At 42.9% G+C, this 20,135-nt stretch overlaps 2 protein-coding genes and 1 pseudogene across 3 annotated transcripts in view; 2 read left to right on the plus strand and 1 right to left on the minus strand.

Annotated features, from left to right (window-relative positions):
* Positions 1 to 10,557: 10,557 nt before the first annotated feature.
* On the plus strand, positions 10,558 to 12,141 carry LOC307023013 (proteasome subunit beta type-3-like; annotated as a pseudogene). Its single transcript, XR_013810558.1, has 4 exons — positions 10,558 to 10,667; positions 10,983 to 11,167; positions 11,519 to 11,626; positions 11,728 to 12,141. The product of XR_013810558.1 is annotated as a proteasome subunit beta type-3-like (transcript).
* Positions 12,142 to 12,707: 566 nt separating this feature from the next.
* Positions 12,708 to 14,912, minus strand: LOC307025404 (uncharacterized protein). Its single transcript, XM_079660041.1, has 2 exons — positions 14,796 to 14,912; positions 12,708 to 14,553 (listed from the first exon to the last, which is right to left on the minus strand). The coding sequence occupies exon 2, from the start codon at positions 14,525 to 14,527 to the stop codon at positions 13,532 to 13,534; it is 996 nt and encodes a 331-aa protein (XP_079516167.1). The 5' UTR covers positions 14,528 to 14,553; positions 14,796 to 14,912; the 3' UTR covers positions 12,708 to 13,531.
* Positions 14,913 to 16,901: 1,989 nt separating this feature from the next.
* The window catches only part of LOC307033157 (calcium-binding protein 2-like), a gene marked incomplete at its 5' end in the record, with an annotated part of 148,282 nt that continues 145,048 nt past the window's right edge, over positions 16,902 to 20,135 (plus strand). Inside the window, 2 exons of the mRNA XM_079671509.1 lie at positions 16,902 to 16,961; positions 17,856 to 18,038. Coding sequence (XP_079527635.1) covers positions 16,902 to 16,961; positions 17,856 to 18,038 — 243 coding nt within the window. The remainder of the gene's footprint in view (positions 16,962 to 17,855; positions 18,039 to 20,135) is intronic.

A 20,135-nucleotide genomic window follows, 5' to 3' on the forward strand; every position in this document is an offset into this window, starting at 1 on the left:
CGCAGGGCATGATTGGTTTTTACTGTTGGGACTCGGGTTTGAGTCCAGCATGAACTTTTTTGTTATTTTCATGTCGATGCACATTGAATATTATGTTTGAATAGAGGATTCGTAATATTGTTTGCCGACACCAACATTCATGACCAAGCAGCATTTTAAAGTCTAAATATCCCCAATGACATTTCTGCTGCTATCTTTGCAAAACGAGGTAACAGTCACATGTTATCTGGATGAGTGCTGCACAATACCGTTTTTATAAAGGGATACATGTGTGGGTAGTCTTTCATATTAAACATGATCGCTGGTAGATAGCCACAGAAATCGTAACACAATTTAACCTGGGCGGGTCACATTTTAACGTGGGCGGGTCCCAGTTCCCTGGGAGGATCACAGTTTAACACAGATGAAGACTTCTCCACGCTGCTTTCAAACTGTGAGTAAACACTGTGTGCTTCACTTGGAGGCTGTCTGAAGGTATACACAGATGGACTTGGACATTAACAACGATATTCCGGAATAAGTCTGGCAACAATAGCCGGTTTAAATGATTTATTCGAGCAACTCGTTTGTCTTGTTGTAGTCCTCGCTGTTCGCGTCCGGATATCGCCATCATAATCACAACCTCACACACTGGTACTGGATGTGCATCAACGTGTTCCTAAGAAGCCAAATATACCAAAAGATGTATGTAAACGACAGAAGAAAGCGATCGAAATGTGTATTTCAGTCGAAAGCCACGCACCCCACTGAAACGAGTTGATCGGGAAACAAGTTGATCGGGAAACAAGTTAATCCAGAACACCGGCACTACGAGAGGGAGCTTCTCTCTCTCTCTCTCTCTCTGAACCATCTTCTGCTTGTAACATTACCGTGCCATTTTAATTAAAATACCCATTTGAACCTTCTCAGAGACTCCATTAGTCTCTTTATTTTAAAGCTTCCATCCTGGACGCGAGAATAACGAACAAAGCTATCAATAGCTTGGTTTCAGTCACGTGACTTCTATGACGCGCGAAATTCAAGTGGAGGTCAGGAAGTGAAAACGCAATCATTCATCAACGCAGGAATCATGGAGGACACCGACTATGTCAAACAATTAAATGAACCTGCACGCCGCAGATATCGTGAAAAAATCACAACACACTCACAATGGTAAGAGCACCACACATTAGATCACATGCCAATGTGTTTTTAGGTAAATGGTCAAATGTAACTAGTATTTAAGGGTAACAGTTACAAGAGATGGCTAAGCTAATGTTGGTAGCCAGCTAGCTTATAGACTTCTCCATCCTGCTTAAACTTAGCAAATATTCAATGAAAACATATTTTAAGTTTGGGGTTGCAAGTAACTTCAATCTCACAACTCTAAACGTTTCAATATATTCAATGTTGTAGTTAATTATACAACACATTTCATTGTGATGGTAGCCGGGGCATAGCTGCAATGCTAAATACTTAGCTTACCTAGCTGCATACGAGCTAACGTTGTGTCTTGTAGGCTAACTTAACTGTTACAATCATTCCCCGAATTCACTTTAATGGCATTATGATTCAATAAATCTGGTTCACTTAAAGGGCTGATGTTGCGTTTGGGTCAACATCAGCTAACGTTTGGTTAATTAGACATTGCTAGTTTGGTTAGCTAAAGCTTCAACCTACTAAGCTAGTCAGCAATTTGTTAATGTGAGTCCACTGACAGCAGACAACTGCAACAACTTCAACAACCCAGCAACGAGGTTTCACTATCAGTGTTTTCCCTATATACAAATAGTGGCGGCGCAGCGCCGCTGCTGAAATATGAGCGCCGCTGCTAGGGGGCACCAGCCAGGTACCCAAAAAAAAAAAAAAAAAAGAAAAGATTTCTTTACTTTTTTTTCTTTTTCTTAAAATAATAATAAGTGGCGACCCTTTTTCATTTTTGATTGTTTGTTATGTGGATTTATAGTATTTGTGTTACTGTATGTTCAATAAAGGTGTATTTTTGCTAAATCTTGAGACATTGCCACTGTATGTACTAGGCAGGGCCAATTTCTGGCATAGGCGACACAGGCGGTCGCCTAGGGCGCCAGATCTGGGGGGCGCTGCACTGGTAGCTCTGGGAGGGAAAAAACATTTTTGACCGTTGGCGCTCATCCAAATGTTCGGCCTTGATGTCACAACATTCATAATTAAGTAAATGTAACACCCTTTTCACCCCGGTTACACGTTTAATTTGCCCTGTACGGTGGGCGCTGTAAGTGATGAAAGCGGGGGATGTTGGCTTATCAAGTGCCAAAGTGTGGAGGAGAGCTCTCCTGTCAGAGGCTCAGTGAGGTAAAGGACTCTCTGAGTGTTTAGATAGTTAATTTTAGTCTAAGTTATCTCAGTGGGTCTCAAACGTTTTGACCACAAATTATGTAAACACATATTTCCAAGGCACTCCTTTATAATTATTAGGATAAATAAAAACAGGTTTGAAATCATTCCAATGTATACTATAGGACAGTAAACCAAAAATATCGTTTCAGGTTGGAGAGATACAAAAATATGCATAAATAAATAAATGTTAACTAGGTAAAAATAAGATATGAATGAACAACAAAAATAAAATAAGCTACATTTATTTGTTATTGGCTATGGTAGGTTATTGGTTATGTTCATATACTTATTTGCTTATTAAAATGTAAACCGATCTTTTTCATATGGGCGTTTTAGAGTTGTGCCCCCTAGATCAGGTCTCTAGTAATTGTGTGCCCAAAGTGCACCAGATTGAAGCATTTTACTGTAAAATGTTCAAAAAAGATCTTCGCCAGGGAGCATACCCCCGGAACCCCCTAGAGGATGTGATGTCCACCCCCCAATTCAAACATGTTCATACAATACTGAATACATTTGAAGCCATTTTGACGTCTATTACCTATGTCACTAAGTTTCTGTTTTTGCAGTGTATTTGTCTATTGTAGAGATTTTCAGTTATTCTTTACATATAAACTGTTGCCTAAAATCTCACCTAGGGCAGCACATTTTCTAGAACCGGCCCTGGTACTAGGCCTCAAGAGCCTTTCTTGTGCTGACACATAGAAACAAATTGGCGGGGCGCACTTTGCACGCGCACACTAAAACATTCCACGCGCTCCGCGCTCACATTATGCTGCTGGGCCCACGTGCCTTAGCACCGCTGCTATGACTCCATCCTAGGGGAAACACTGACTATACATCATTACATTTAAACATGTATAACGCGGGATAATAAAGACTTTTGTTCAATAATAATGTTCTACAACTACACTTTTTATTTTATCTTACTTTTATTTATTTTGATCGTTGAAATGATTTTAGATGAACGTTATGCTCCATGTTTACACATTTGGGTGGTTGGAAATAATGTTTTTGGTCCTTAAATCAGTGATGCAAATTAGTCGCTTTTCGGCGCCTCCCGCTTTTTTAACGCTGATTTGGGTGACTTGTGTAATACGTGGAGAACCGAAGAGTTTTCGTTTTTTTGGGGGGGGGTCCGTCCGTCCGACTGACGGACAACTTCTTACTTCAAAAAAAGAAGAAGAAATCTAGATCGCAAAATAATTAAACAAGCGAGTGCCTGTTTTTCCTGACCAAGGACAGGTTCCTTGAACACAACAGGAGCGTAACGTGTCTTCACGTGGTTATGTCTCGTCTGAAAGGAGTAACGGAGAGCATCGGAACGCCGCTCCAGCTCTTCAAATATTGCAGTACCCATAAGGAGCCGTACACATGCCGCAGTGTTTGCGAGGCTGTGTCTTTAGTTGTAAGCACAGCTTGGCGATCTGTTGTTATTAGCATCTGGTTAGCTAGCTATGCTAACGAATTTAAAGAGCTTTTCTACAACCAGGTGGAAGAGAGCTCTCTCCTGAGAGGCTCAAATAACCTCAGCTCAGTGAGGTTAAGGCACACCTTGATATGATCATTATAGTTATTAATGAGACATTAGAGACTAAATTATTAACAGGTATAAAATACTATGACAGTAACAAAAAAAAGTTGTTAAAAATAACAAGAATAGAGTTTGAAAGGGGAGTGATTTGTAAAATATCCAAAAAGAAAAATCTGCTTACAGTTCTGTTTCAAATGGGGGTTGAAAGATGTATCCATAGATCTCCTCATGTGGCTCTCAAAGTGCACCAGATTGATGCTTTTAACTTCAATATTTTTTTTTAAATCTTCCCGGGGGAGCATGCCCCCGGACCCCCCCTAGAGGAGGTTAGGTCCCCCCCACTTAAATCATGTTCACATGGATAGCATACTAAATACATTTGAACACATCTTGTGTCCATATCTTTCTGTTTTGGTGGTCATGCCACAACCGTGCACGTGAACGCATGCATGCGTCAAACATGAGTCATGTTGAGATATCTGGATTAAGAGGTTGCTTGTTCTTTGCACAGCATGAAAGAAAGGCCAAATGAATGGGCTGTGATTTTAGTTTTTTTAAGCAGAGGTTGAGTTCAATAATTTGTACGGCCCTCGGAGGATGTTGTACAAATTTAAAGGAAAAAGGTTCCCCACCCCTGCTGTAAATACTAATAAAAACCCTTGATTTATAACTTAACATCTCTGTCTCCTATTGATCTGAGAAAATTATAAAGAACAGCCAGTTAATTGAAGCATTATAGCACAGGCCTTTGTCAGATGGTAGATTAATATTACGCTGTTTTTTTTCTGCTTCGAATAGTTATCTCTTTTTTCACCATACCTGTGTTTGCCATCCATCCATCCATCTTCTCCCGCTTATCCGTGGTCGGGTCGCGGAGGTAGCAGTTCCAGCAGAGAGCCCCAAACTTTCTTTTCCCTGGCCACATCAACCAGCTCTGACTGGGGGATCCCAAGGCGCTCCCAGGCCAGCGAAGAGATATAATCCCTCCATCTGGTTCTAGGTCTACCCCTTGGTCTCTTCCCAGCTGGACGTGCCTGGAACACCTCCCTAGGGAGGCGCCCAGGTGGCATCCTAACTAGGTGCCCGAACCACCTCAACTGGCTTCTTTCGACGCGAAGGAGGAGCGGTTCAACTCCGAGTCCCTCCCGGATGACCGAACTTGTCACCTTATCCCTAAGGGAGACACCAGCCACCCTGCGGAGAAAACCCATCTCGGCCGCTTGTACCCGCGATCTCGTTCTTTCGGTCATGACCCATCCTTCATGACCATAGGTGAGGGTAGGAACGAAAATGGCGCGGTAGACAGAGAGCTTTGCCTTCTGGCTCAGCTCCCTTTTCGTCACAACGTTGCGGTAAAGCGACTGCAGTACCGCTCCCGCTGCTCCGATTCTCCGACCCATCTCACGCTCCATTGTTCCCTCACTCGAGAACAAGAACCCGAGATACTTGAACTCCTTCACTTGGGGTAAGGTCTCATTCCCTACTTGGAGTGGACAGTCCATCAGTTTCCTGCTGAGAACCATGGCCTCAGATTTGGAGGTGCTGATCCTCATCCCAGCCGCTTCACACTTGGTTGTGAACCGATCCAGTGAGTGCTGAAGGTCGCAGACCGATGAAGCCATCAGAACCACATCATCTGCAAAAAGCAGCGGTGCAATCCTTAGTCCACCGAACTGCAGACCCCCTCCCCCACGAAATCCGATCCATGTATATTACAAACAGGATTGGTGACAAAGCGCAGCCCTGGCGGAGGCCAACCCTCACCTGAAATGGGTCCGACTTACTGCCGAGGACCCGGACACAGCTCTCGCTTTGGGAGTACAGAGATTGGATGGCCCTGAGTAGAGACCCCCTCACCCCATACTCCCGCAGCACTTCCGCAGCACCTCCCACAGTGACTCCATGGGAACCCAGTCATACGCCTTCTCCAAGTCTACAAAACACATGTAGACTGGATAAGCGTACTCCCAGGCCCCCTCCAGGATCCTTGCGAGAGTAAAAAGCTGATCCGTCGTTCCACGACCAGGACGGAATCCGCATTGTTCCTCCTCAATCTGAGGTTCGACAATCGGCCTGACCCTCCTTTCGAGTACCTGAGACTAAACTTTCCCGGGGAGGCTGAGTAGTGTGATGCCTCTGTAATTGGCACCAGTGTTGGGCAAGTTACTTCCGAAATGTAATATATTACATATTACTTATTACTCTCTTTTGAAAGTAATAAGTTACATTACAATATTACTGTCTCTGAAATGTAATGAGTTACACTACTTTAGTTACTTTTTAGTTACTTTCACCAAAATAACCGCAAAAGAATAGCTAGGTATTTTAAATGCTAAAATGTAGTTTAGTGCAGCTCATTATGCATCCAGTGAAGGGCAATGTGGTATAGCAAAACAACTTTGTAGGCCCTTAAGGCTACTAACAACTTGTATTACAGGGCTTAGTTGAATACTCGATTCTGATTGTAAATTCTTAACATGTGACACGTTGTTAATACAGCAGTACAGACCGCTGTCAAGGACTATATTGTAAATCAAGGCAAATATTATTTAAACCATGCTCATGGTTTGAAATGGCAAACATTGAAAGGCAAAAGTATTATTAAAACCATGTAGCCTACTACATCATCACCTTGGTCCCATCGTATACGCTGGGAAGAGAATATTTACTGTGCTTCAAAACTGGTATCACATCATCATGTGAGGTTGACTTTGTGACCTGGAGAACATTTCAGCTGCAACATCAGCTCGTTGATAATAAGCTTGGGATATGAGATATTTTTGTAGCCATTCGTGGTGAAGGCATCTGTGCTATTGTATGCATTTTTTTTGACCCAACATTTCTACAGGCACATGGGCGCGGAAGGGGGGTGCTGAGGGCGCTGCAGCACCCCCTAGCGGCAGGAAGGGGGTGCGGAGCTCCCCTGTCTGAATTATTATTTGACGGTTATTGCTGCTCCCGCTGTGCATAATCTGTGTAATATGTAGCCAATAAATTCCACATTGTTGGTAAAATAATATTTTGGCCTGCCTCGAATGTTTTTTCTGTAGCCCCGGACAATTCTACCTCAATAATATAATACATTAACCGTGCTTTACGTGAACCTCATCAAGACACTAGAAAGGACGGCAGGACTGTAATTTCCCGTGTTCAGTGAATGCAACAGAGGCAAGACACCAGACCAATCAGAGAGTTGCATGGAAATAAAAGTGTGCTTGTGTCATTCAAGCTCGCGGCTCTGTGTGTGTGCGGAAATAGCGCATTTAATGTGTGTGAGAGAGGGGGAGAGAAAGAGGGACCGGTGCCAGCAGCAGGGACCGTGTTGTTTGCATCTGGTTAGCTAGCTGCACTAACGGACATACGGAGCTGTTTGTTCCACAACAAGCTGGAGGAGAGCTCTCCTCTCAGACTGAGAGGCTCAGGTGAGATAAAGGACTCTCTGAGTGTTTAGATAGTTAACTTTAGTCTAAGTTATCTCAGTGGGTCTCAAACGGTTTGGTCAAAAATTATTCAAAAGATTATTTCCGCGGTACAACTTCATATGATCATTATAGTTATAAAAAAAATAAGAGAATAAAGGAAAAACAGTTATGAAATACTATATGGCAGTAAAACAAGAATACAGTTTGAAAGGGGAGTGATTTGTAAAATATCCATAAAGAAAAAGAACATCTGCTTACAGTTGTGTTTCATCTCGGTGTTGAGAGATGTATCCATAGATCTCTTAATGTTGCTCTCAAAGTGCACCAGATTGATGCTTTTAACTTCAATATTTAAAACAAATCTTCCCGGGGGAGCATCCCCCCGGACCCCCCTAGAGGAGGTGAGGTCCGCTCCCCACTCGTAAAAAATAGCACTTTACCCCTGCCTATATGCCGTGAGCTGATTATCGAGCCTTCATTGTAACAGTCGCGGGTTTACTGTGTGTTTGCGTGTGGGGAGTTTTTTTGTGCGCGCTCTATAGTGCCCGTAATAGTGTTCACTGGAGTCCAGCACCTCAGCATCCCCACTCAAAATACCTTCCCGCGCCTCTGTACAGGCATGTCAGAATATGGTACTATTTTCACATAAATATTCTAGCCATTGTCTATTTTTATACCACAAGCTGCAAAATGACCGCCTTACCCCACTGTACAGGCGGGTAGTTGTTTAGATATACCTGGCACCTGCGGGCCGCAGAGGGGCGGCGTAGTCAGGCGGGAGTAAGCTAGTGTCCACAACGGAGGGTAACGTGATGTCCGCATCTGACCTGTTGCTACTGTCTGGAGTAGATGCAGTGTTGCTGGCGTTTAGTGATGGTTGCTTTAACCATTTTCGTATAAATGATTATCCACAGATCAGATGTGTGTCACTGCTGTGGAAGCACTTTGGAAATGATGCACGCGCAGCGGATAAGGTCACGCGCACCTGACACAATTTGTTGTTTGTATTTTTCGCTACGTTCTCTTTTTTGAATGGTTGCATAACGTTCAACTTCCCCGAAGATCTCGACGCGAAGCCTGAAGGGTAAACACCAGGTTTACTAATCTACCCGCACAATTTGTCCGGTGTCGGAATGTCTCGCGATGTTAGTACATTCTTAAAAAACAAAACACCATTTAATTTCGGGTTAAAATGTGTTGTAACTGCGTTACTGAGCATTGTAACGGGTAATATATTACCCACATTTCATTAGTAATGCGTTACATTACTTCGTTACAGCAAAAAGTAATATATTACTGTAACTCTTTTACTTTTGTAACGCGTTACACCCAACACTGATTGGCACACACCCTCTGATCCCCCTTTTTAAAAAGGGTAACCACCACCCCGGTCTGCCACTCCTTCGGTACTGTTTCCGACTTCCACGCAACGTTGATGAGACGTGTCAACCATGACAGTCCCTCAACACCCAGAGCCTTCAGCATTTCTGGGCGGAAATCATCCACCCCCGGGGCTTTGCCACTGTGAAGTTGTTTGACGACCTCAGTGACCTCCCCCCGGGAGATTGGTGTTGATCCCCTGTCATACTCCAGCTCTGCCTCTAACATAGAGGGCGGAGTTGTCGGGTTCAGGAGTTCCTCAAAGTGCTCCTTCCAACGCCCTAACACTCCATCAGTTGAGGTCAACAACGTCCCATCCTTACTGTACACAGCTTGGATGGTTCCCTGCTTCCCCCTCCTGAGGTGTCGGACAGTTTTCCAGAACAACTTTGGTGCCGCCCGAAAGTCTTTTTCCATGTCTTCTCCGAACTTCTCCCACATCCGCTGCTTTGCCTCGGCCACGGCTGAGGCTGCTGCCCTTCGGGCCCGTCGGTACCTTGCAACTGCCTCGGGAGTCCCCCGGGATAACAAATCCCTGAAGGCCTCCTTCTTCAGTCGGACGGCTTCCCCGACCACCGGTGTACACCAGGAGGTTCGAGGGTTACCGCCCCTTGAGGCACCTAGGACCTTGAGACCACAGCTTCCCGCTTCGGCAATAGAGGCTTTGAACACCGACCACTCTGGTTCAATGTCCCCAACCTCTACAGGAATGCCCGAAAAGCTCCGTCGGAGGTGTGAGTTGAAGGCCTCCTGAACTTGGGCCTCCTCCAGACGTTCCCAGTTCACCCGAACTACACGTTTGGGCTTACCAGGTCTATCCAGAGGCTTCCCCCGCCACTCGACCCAACTCACCACCAGATGGTGATCAGTTGACAACTCCGCCCCTCTCTTTACCAGAGTGTCCAAAACATACGGCCTCAGGTCCGATGATACGATAACGAAATCGATCATGGACCTTCTGCCTAGGGTGCTCTGGTACACTTATGAGCATCCTTATGTTCGAACATGGTGTTTGTTATGGCCAATCCATGACTAGCACAGAAGTCCAGTATCAAACCACCACTCCGGTTCAGATCAGGGGGGCCGTTCCTCCCAATCACTCCCCTCCAAGTGTCTCCATCATTTCCCACATGTGCATTGAAGTCTCCCAGCAAGATTAAAGAGTCCCCTTCAGGAGCCCCATACAGGACTCTTTCCAGGGTCTCCAAGAAGGCTGTATACTCTGAACTGCTGTTGGGTGCATAAGCACACACAACAGTCAGAGTTTTCCCCCCCATAACCCGCAGGCGTAGGTAGGCAACCCTCTCGTCCACTGGGGTAGACTCCAACAACGAAGCACCCAACCGGGGACTTGTGAGTATCCCCACACCCGCCCGGCGCCTCACACCTTGAGCAACTCCGGAGAAGAATAGAGTCCAACCCCTATCCAGAAGTAAGGTTCCAGAGCCGACGCTGTGCGTAGAGGTGAGCCCAACCAGATCCAACTGGTAACGCTCCACCTCCCGCACAAGCTCCGACTCCTTCCCCCCCAGAGAGGTGACGTTCCACGTCCCCAAAGCCAGCTTCTGTCGCCCGGGTCTGGTCCGTCGAGACCCTCTGCCTTCACTGCCACCCTTCTGGGAGCGCACCCGACCCCATCGCTGTTTCCCGTAGGTGGTGGGCCCGCGGGACGGAGAAGCGGAGGTGTTGCCCATGTCGCCTTTTCGGGCTGTGCCCGGCCGGGCTCCGTGGCAAGCCCGGCCACCAGACGCTCGCCGACGAGTCCTCCTTCTGGGCCTGGCTCCAGAAGGGGACCCCGGGCTTCCAACGGGCCGGGTATTCTCACTTCGTGTGTCGTCTTTCATGAGGTCTTGTGAACCAATCTTAGTCTGGCCCCTTGCCTGATACCAATTTGCCATGGGAGACCCTACCAGGAACACAAGGTTCCAGACAACACAGCCCCCAGGTTCATCAGGGCACACAATCTCTCTACCACGGTAAGGTGCTGGTTCTTCAGAGAGTGTGTTTGCATCACTGTTAAATGAATTACATAGATTTCAGTCATTTATTTTGAGGACAACATTATTCAGTATCTTATTTGCATGTTGCAAATAATACATATTCTTAGGATATTCTTTACATGTTATGCTGTATAGAAGGGCCTCAACTTAAACTTAATTTTTATTTCAATGAATGTGCTTAAAAATGAGCTTTAAATAGTTTGATTTGTCTCTTTAATCAGTTGTTTGATCTATCAATGGTTTAAGCTCTGACTAACTTAACTCTTCTTACGTTTCTCCTTCTTCATCCAGTTTATTATGTCCTATAACGGAGGGGCCGTCATGGCCATGCGAGGGAAGAACTGTGTGGCGATAGCAGCGGACCGGAGGTTTGGCATTCAGGCTCAGATGGTCACCAGAGACTTCCAGAAGATCTTCCCCATGGGAGATAAGCTGTATATTGGGCTGGCAGGACTGGCCACTGATGTTCAGACAGTGTGAGTGTGTAGACCTCCACCTTGTTCTCTCAAAGTGGCTAAACAGTTGTGAACACCAGGGTACTATGATGACAGGATTGATTTACAACTCTATAAAGCTACAACTCTCAGATCTAGACTAAGTAAGACTTCTCATTTAGAGAAAGCCTGGAGTGTCAAGTACAATACTACACCTATAATTTTTATACCAACAACAAAAGTGTTGTAGTTGAATAGTATTACTATGCATTCTAATAAATAGGGGAGAAAACGTTATTAGAAATTCTGCTATCCATAGCTTTGAAGTAAGTTAGATTTGTGATGACTGAATTCAAATATCTGAGGATTGATGGACGTCTTTGCCTTGTGTAGATCCCAGAGGCTTAAATTCAGACTGAACCTGTACGAGCTGAAGGAGGGTCGCCAGATCAAGCCCAACACCTTCATGAGCATGGTGTCCAACCTGTTGTACGAGAAGAGGTGAGTGCACTGAACTTAATATAGACCCATGTCCACATTTAAGCTGCTTACAGTAGGCACAAATACCTGCATAAATGGTAAATATGTCATGCTCTCATCAGGTTTGGGCCATACTACATCGAGCCTGTGATCGCCGGAATAGATCCAAAAACCTCAGAACCATTCATCTGCCTTGGATCTGATTGGCTGCCCCATGGTGACAGAAGACTTTGTTGTGAGCGGAAGTTGTGGTTCTCTCCTTGTTGCATTATTATTTGCACAGTGGCAGCTCTTTAACCTGCATTACAGCACCTTCATATTCACTGACCACACTCACTAGAGGAAGCAGGGCTGTGTGATATATTGCTATTGTAAAAAAGATGTTTACTGAAAAGATTAAATGATACTAAGAAGACTGAATAATACATGGTTTCTTATTTACATTTACAATAACCCTCAATGGCCATACATGGGAGCGTCACCAGACCAATTGTCATCTCTAGAATATTGTTGAATGAATTAAGCCTGAATGTAGATGAAAGTTTTATATTGATTTAGGCCTGTCACGATAATTAATTGTGTTGGACGATACATTTTTCTGGAAATTATTGCGATAAACGATAATATTGTCGGCACCGTTTTAAGACCATTTTAGACATAATGATAATATATAATAATAATTCTAGAACATCCTTTCAAACATAACTTTTTATTGAACATTCAACATTGCAAATGAAATGTGAAATAATATTAAAATATATAAATTCATAAATAAAACTAATTAAATTATAAAACATTTATTAAATCACACACAACCAAAACAATAAATTAAATAGAGTCAGGCTGGAAAACAGAGCTCTCTCTCTCATATATATATATAAAAAATATATATATATATATATATATATACACATATCTCTCATATATATATATATATATATGTCTAAATATATATACATTATGTCTAAAATGGTCTTAAAACGGTGCCGACAATATATATATATATATATATATATATATATATATATATATATATATATATATATATATATATATGAGAGAGAGAGCTTTATAAATAAATAAATAAATATGAGCACACATTATCTCACAAGCAAAAAAAACTCCTTAAAACAACAGTCAAGTGTACAGTCCACTGTCAAAGACCCAGATGCCTCAACAGGCCATATCCAAATCTGTTTTTCTAAGTTTTCGAGCAAGGAACACCAACATGTTTGCATTGTCGGGCGGGGCTCTCCATCTCCAGCTGCCGTGTTTGCTCCCAGCTGGGAAAACGGAATGGGGTGGTTGTGTTTTAGGTGGTTTAAAATGCGTGGTATTGCCTGCTTTTGTCGCTACCTTTTTTAAACCAATGCGACACACCGCCCGGCTCATTCAAGTCCGTAGGTTCGCCTCGTTGATTTGGTTTGAATCCAAAATACTGCCACACCGGAGAATCGAGATGTGTAGTCAGGTTTTGTAACCAATTCCATTTCACTTTAAATTCCCCGCGTGTAAGTCACATGTTGTCTCCCGCTTGTCGCTATATTATTAATTTGGCTGCTACGCTGCTGCACGTGCACGCGGAGTGTCCTGACCTGGCTGTGTGTCAGCCCCGCCCCTCACAGCGCGCCTGGCAGCCACAGCACTCCAGGCTAAAATGCTGGTCACATCTTTATGTAAACGGCAATTTATCGAGCTCAGAAAAGTTATCGAGTCCATTTTTATTTATCGTACGATAAGTCAATTTATCGATTATCGCGACAGGCCTATATTGATTAGGGCTACACAATTTACAACACACAAAAAGATGTTTACTGAAAAGACTTGAACACAAGATGTTTGAACACAAAAAGATGTTTACTGAAAAGATTAAATGATACTGAATAATACATGGTTTCTTATTTACAAGACTACAGCTTCATGACTTTACTCCAATGGGATGACAGACACTGACAGATTAGACAACGCACAGCAAATAACCCCAATCTTGTCAATTAATGCTAGTGCCTCACCTGGTTTTGTTAGCATGTGCTCTATGGGCACAGCCCTGCTTTGCAGAATCTGATATTTTCTTCTGACTAATCCTATGACTCTTTCAACATGAATACGCACATTAGCTATTTTTCTTGTCTCTTCCACCTCGTATGCTGACAGCTGACTTTTCCCCCTGGTGAATGCAGGCATCTTTAGTGAAGCACAGTAAAATCCCACACTATCGCCAATATCGAACCCACGGTCTGCTAGGACAATATCTCCAGGTAACAGGTTTTTTAGGAGCCCACTCTGTATTGTGATCTGTTTATCACTAACTCTTCCTCCCCAGGCACAATATATGTAAGTGACATAGCCTTGGGGAGCAACACCAATCAGAAATTTAACAGTATGGTGATGCTTGTAGTTGGACCATGTTTGTGTTCTAGCTAGTAAATTAGAGGGCCTCTCAATAAAAACTTCAAAACAGTCAACAATCACAGCAACTCTACATCCAAATGCCTGTCTGAATCCCATTGGCATTGTAGCTTGAAGTACATGTCGCTCTGGCCACTCAATTATAAATTCTGTACTCTCATGAAGTATGTCAATTAACTTATGCCAAATTCTAGAAGCAGTGGAGAGGGAGGTGTTGAACCTGAAAGCCAAATCTTTCAGAGGGAGATTTAGTCTCAGCCTCAGCAAAACTAAAATGAACTGTTCAAATTTGGAGAGCACAGACATAGGGCCACAGGTGATGTAGGGCTCGCACAGTTGAAAAACCTGAAGGAAAACTAAGAAGTTGGGGAGCCCGGTGTAAAACTTTGTCTTCTCTTCGTTGTTCTCAAAGGACTCCTGGTTGAACTTTGTGTCCAGTGCCTTTGTCCGAAGATCTCCCAGCTCTGTTGTGTTCTGTCTCAGAACATCCTCCATCCTCTCGATGTCCTCCATCGTTAAATCAGTCTGGCATCCTGCATCTGCATACAATATAGCAGTAGCAAGCATAATTAGTTATTTAAAATAGTCAAATATGAATGTGAATTGTTGTGATGTTATCTTTTTGACAACCTTTTTACACACATGCAAGTTCTCTGTTCCAATTATTGCAGATTCTCAAGTTAGTACTCTATTTTCTAAACCTAAACCTAATTCAAAGTTTGCATTGATTTTCTGACAATCACATTTGTAATATTAATAATAATGCTGGTGGTTAATTTACCTTGTTGGTCATTTAATATCCCACTGGTGTCCTCTGGTTGTGGGCTGTCAGACGGGGGTTGCGTTGGTTCTGGGCTCTCGGTTGTCTGCAGGAGATCCAACAAAGCCTCTGCACATTCTGATTGTCTTTGTTGGTCTTCCTTGAGCTCTATCCTCTGCTCTCGTCGAAGAGATGCCTCAGATCTGGGCTTACTTGTTGTGTGGTAACCGAGGCTAAGAGTGGGAGCCCAGTCTACCGACTCAACGTCACCCAAAGCGCTAGGGCACCCTAAAAAGTCCCAACAAAGTCCATATTAGACTACAGGTAACTTAAACATGATCAGTATTACTAAGTACATAAGCATTTAACCATAACCCAATAATACATAAACAAAGCCACAAAAACCAAGTTAGCTAATACCGCTGATGAAGTGGTCGCTGCAGACACGTGCATTAGACGACTCTGCTCCTCCCGACCGCAGATGTAGGTTTGAAAGCCATTTTTTCCGGCGTTCTTGGGTTAGCTTCTTAAATTGCTCAGCTTTATGGACGACAACCTTTGGCACTCGGTAAAACCTCTTGTTTTTCTCTCGGCCGGATCGATTGGAACAACCGTAAACTACACAACACACCGGCATTTTCACAATGGTAACAGCAGCTAGATCCTCTGTATAAAAATTACTTCCTGACCTCCAATGGAATTTCGCGCCAAAGGAACGCAGCGGTGTGACGTCAAGTGAAACCAAGCTATTAACAAGAGCAAAGTTATGTTAGAGGAATAAAAGCTCTTATCGTCAATTTTATTATTTACACTTTTACTTTTGTGATCAGTCAAATAATATTGATAAAAAAGGCCTTTTAAACAAGCAGAATACAGTTTAGTTTTGTACCGCTTAAACACATCTGTTATCATCTGTTAGCACTTAAACAATAAACTGGACTGGACAGACAACACTGATGCTCTCTTCAGGAAGGGACAGAGCAAGCTGTTCTTCCTGAGGAGGCTCAGGTCATTCAATGTGTGCACGAGGCTGATGCAGATGTTCTACCAGTCTGTGGTGGCCAGTGTGCTTTTCTTTGCTGTGGTGTGCTGGGGTGGAAACACAAACACTAGGGACACTGGCAGGCTGAACAAGCTTGTGAGGAAGGCTAGCTCTGTAGTTGGAGTACAACTGGACAATCTGGAGGAGGTGGCAGAGGGGAGGACGAGGAGGAAGCTCGACAGCATCCTAGAGAACCCCTCCCAACTATTCCATGGAGAGCTAGTGAAGATGAGGAGTACGTTCAGCCACAGACTCATCCCTCCACGACACAGCACCAAGCGCCTCGGACAGTCCTTTGTGCCTGTAGCAATCAGGCTATACAACAAGGGGTCAATAATGTAAAAAATAAATAAAATCACTGGACATAAATATACACTGTTTCCACAACCCATGTTAATATATTAGTAGTAGACCAAATATGTAGATAGATATGTCACTATATGTACAGATGTCCATTTTCACTTGTCACTTTAACTCATTTCGTACTTCATAATTTATATGACCAAATATTTATATATGCTGACAGTTATTTTACCATATGTTGAACACAATATATAGTGGAAGCAATGTGGGAGCGGATTTAGGACAAGCCTACATCAGAATAGACAACATCACAAAGAGGACATAAATACAGGATTATTGGCGATGTCAATATAGTGTCAGGCTCAAAAAAGGCAAAATGGACATACATACACAAATACATATCTACAAAATATATATGTATGTATTTCGTTTTTATTCAATAACTAACATTATTTGACTGGGAAAGACAAAAATGTCATTTTTTATCCTGTTTGCATGAATACATTGGCATCTTTGCGTTACAGCAGTATTTACAGGAAGAGAGACCAAAAGAAGAGGTGGAAAGAGCGGACAGATGAAAAGTGAGTGATGGATGTGTATACAGGAGGAGGGATGAGAGGGATGAGAGAAGGAGGAGCAACAACAGTGGGGAGATATGCCTCAGATTATCAACCAGAGTCAGATGCTCTAGAGACAGATAAAGAGGAGGAGTTGACAAGAGCGTGACAGGAGGAGAGACAGAGAGAAAGGGGACGTCTCTGCATGCAAGCTGGACTGAAAAGATGACCGACACCAAAAGTGTATCGTCCACGGAGGTGCCAGAGGGGAAGTTAATAAAGAAGGTCAGTCGATATGCCAAAATATGACTTTGCTGTGCGCTAAATCCTTGGTGCCTAAACTCAACATGGTTTACTGTGGTGACCCAGTGTTCGTCTCCTATGGCCTGGCTGGCATGACACACTATTTACTACGAACTAAATAGAAAAAAAAGTGTATTTTAGCCACAAACTGAATTATTGTTTGTTTGTTGTTGTTTTTTTTTGTGTTCAAGAAAAACATTTCAAAGCAATTACAGAGCTTTTCTCTTAGAGCTGGTACAATAAAACGGTAACACTGTCACCTAAAGAGTTACTTTACCGTACAATTAAACTTCCTTCTCAATAACCTTACTAACCCTAACCCAACATTTAAGGAAATGTTTTTCAACATCTCTCAAAACTATTCGGTGGTTCGGCTTACGTTTAACATAAAGTTAGAAGGAATTAATCTTGACTTTAGTGAAGTCCTGTTTGATGGACCAATCCTTTTTCTGATGCGCTCTTCTCCAAACATGACTTTGTACATATTTGTTTGTGTATGTGAGTAAAAAAATGCAGACCAGACATGGGAACTTTATTTGTTAAGGACCAGGCAGAAAAATAGTTATTTTAAATGATAAATTAGATTTGTGTGCATTTAATTTCTCCTCCAGGACAGGAGTTGTGCGATTCTTTATAGTCTACCTCTCTGCTCTAGCTTCTTTCCCTTCATCATCTTTTTCTGACGCTTTCCTTTTCAGGACTTCAATCTGGGTGGAAATGTGCGATAACTTTAATATATGCAGTAGTGAATTAATGTCATATATTTACCTGCTGTCAGAATACCTGCATGAATAATCATCTCTTTCAGTTCTTTTTTTCTTTTTGTGAGACAGCTTTCCCATTTCGTGTTGTTTTAATTCATCCCTCATTCTTCAGGGTTCCATCAAGAAGAAGATCGAATCATTAAGGCGATGGAGTTCGGCTAGCTTAAAGAGGCCTCCAAGGCCCAAGGCCAAGACCCTGAGTCTATCTTCCCCAGTGGGGGACCCTGAAGAACTCTGGCTGCAAGAGGGAGATAGGGGAAAGCTTCGACCCATTGTTGACTTAGTCTTCGGACAGGTAGGACTCTGAACTGAGCGTGGCTCCTGGTTTCTTCAGCTGTTATTTCGATTGTGAACAGTCTGATTTGTTTCATGAATCAGATCTCCAAGCACTGTTAAATTGCAAGTGGTATGATCAGGTTTGTGTTCAGCCCTAACCAACCCATCTGCATGGGTTGCTGTGGTAACAGTTCAGTCATCAGTAGCTACAAAGCTACCATGGTGACAAACATGAGAAATCGAGGTTCATCAATTCTCCCTCCAAACAATCGCACTGTCAAGTTGGGGTGAAGAACATTTCCATTCCACAGACAAACTTAGCACCAGACGAGGCCAGAACCCATTGGGATGTTCTGCTCTGACATGTTGTCCATCTTGCTCTGCTGTTTTTTTGCCATGCATATTTGTTCGAAAATTCATCTGAAAAAGAAAACTTCAGATATTGACTGACATCTTAAAAAAACATTGCTGTTTCAAGTGGTGTTGAACCTATTAGGCCCCAAAGCCCCCCTCGGCTGGTCCCCTTTGTTTTATCACGACACTGTGTCTAAGGGCATCTTAATATGTCAGAACCTATTAATGTGTTATACCAGATTAACGGGAATAATCACAGCTAATTGACGATAAAAAAACATTTTTCCAAAACAAAACGCAAGTCTCATAAGAAGCATCTAAATGACCCCTGAGCGAAAAATTCTAATGCACTTTGGCACAGAACTCAAGATAAAGATACCCGTATTACTTATCGTAGCTGCACATACAAGATATCCAATTAAAGCTGAGCTTCCACAGATTATATTGGTATAGTATCATAACTGAGCGATCCGAATTCGCGACAGGGGAAGCAAACACAGACATCACAAAACTTATCTTTACGGAGCTTTTACGGGAGATCGTCTCACCGTAGCTGTCAATCTGATCAAAACACGTGTTCAATGGCATTAAAACGAGGAAAAACACGGCTGAATCGGTTAATCCATAGGTTTGATAATGTTTCTGTCGATTTGCAAAAAATATTTATAATCCATAATTCCATTTTTATGTAAAAATCGGAGAGTAAAAGTTAGCTGCTAATGGTAGCCACCAGAGTTATCGCAGCTTCCAGTTTTGGCTATGCGTCACTCTCACACACACTCATTACCAAATAAGGAGTATGTGGGAGTTCCCCTCGATTACATTGGCTCTGACGGTTACAAAGTACGGTGGCCCTGAAGTGCAAGACACCACAGCATTTCACAAAACACAACAGCATTTTAGAAAACACAACAGCATTTCACAAAACACCACAGCATTTCACAAAACACAACAGCATTTTAGAAAACACAACAGCATTTCACAAAACACCACAGCATTTCAGAAAACACTACAGAATTTCACAAAACGCCACAGCATTTCACAAAACACAACAGCATTTCAGAAAACGCCGCAGCATTTCAGAAAACGCAACAGCATTTCAGAAAACACAACAGCATTTCACAAAACGCCTCAGCATTTCAAAAAACACCACAGCATTTCACGAAAACACCACAGCATTTCACATTGGACGGAAAGGGTATTCCTTAGGGAGAACACTTCTTGTTTGTGATTGGACAGAGCCAGCCAGAGAAGCACTGCTGTGATTGGTTGTTTTTGCTGCCAGTCAAGAAATGACGCTTTGTGATTGGCCAACCCAGTCTCAGAAAAAAACGTGTAATAACTACGTTGGTCCACAACGTAGGACGTAGTATTTCTACAAAAACGCCTCTGAAATTGTAAGATCCCTACGTTTTTTTTCACCATTCATTCCAATGGCTGGCGTCTATGTCACGTGATCTTCACATTTCTCCCTGCAGAAAAAAAAAACATGGCCGAACTTAGTTTTATTCTCGGTGTAAGATGCCTATTTTAAAGTTAGTTTGGCCATTAAAATGCGTTTTGATGTCATTTCATGCGAGAAATATGAGTTGTTATTTCAGATTATGTGTGCAGTGGATGTACATGATCTTTAGTTTGCTAGTTATTACGAAGATTACTTCAGGAAATTGTGTCTATAGAACGTTTTCATTGTTACCAAGGTGGTTGCTAGGGACGCTGCTATCGATATTATTTCTGTTATGTTGTGTAACTGTTTAATGGT

Source organism: Notothenia rossii (genome assembly GCF_949606895.1).
Source record: "Notothenia rossii genome assembly, chromosome: 1".
NCBI lineage: Eukaryota > Metazoa > Chordata > Actinopteri > Perciformes > Nototheniidae > Notothenia > Notothenia rossii.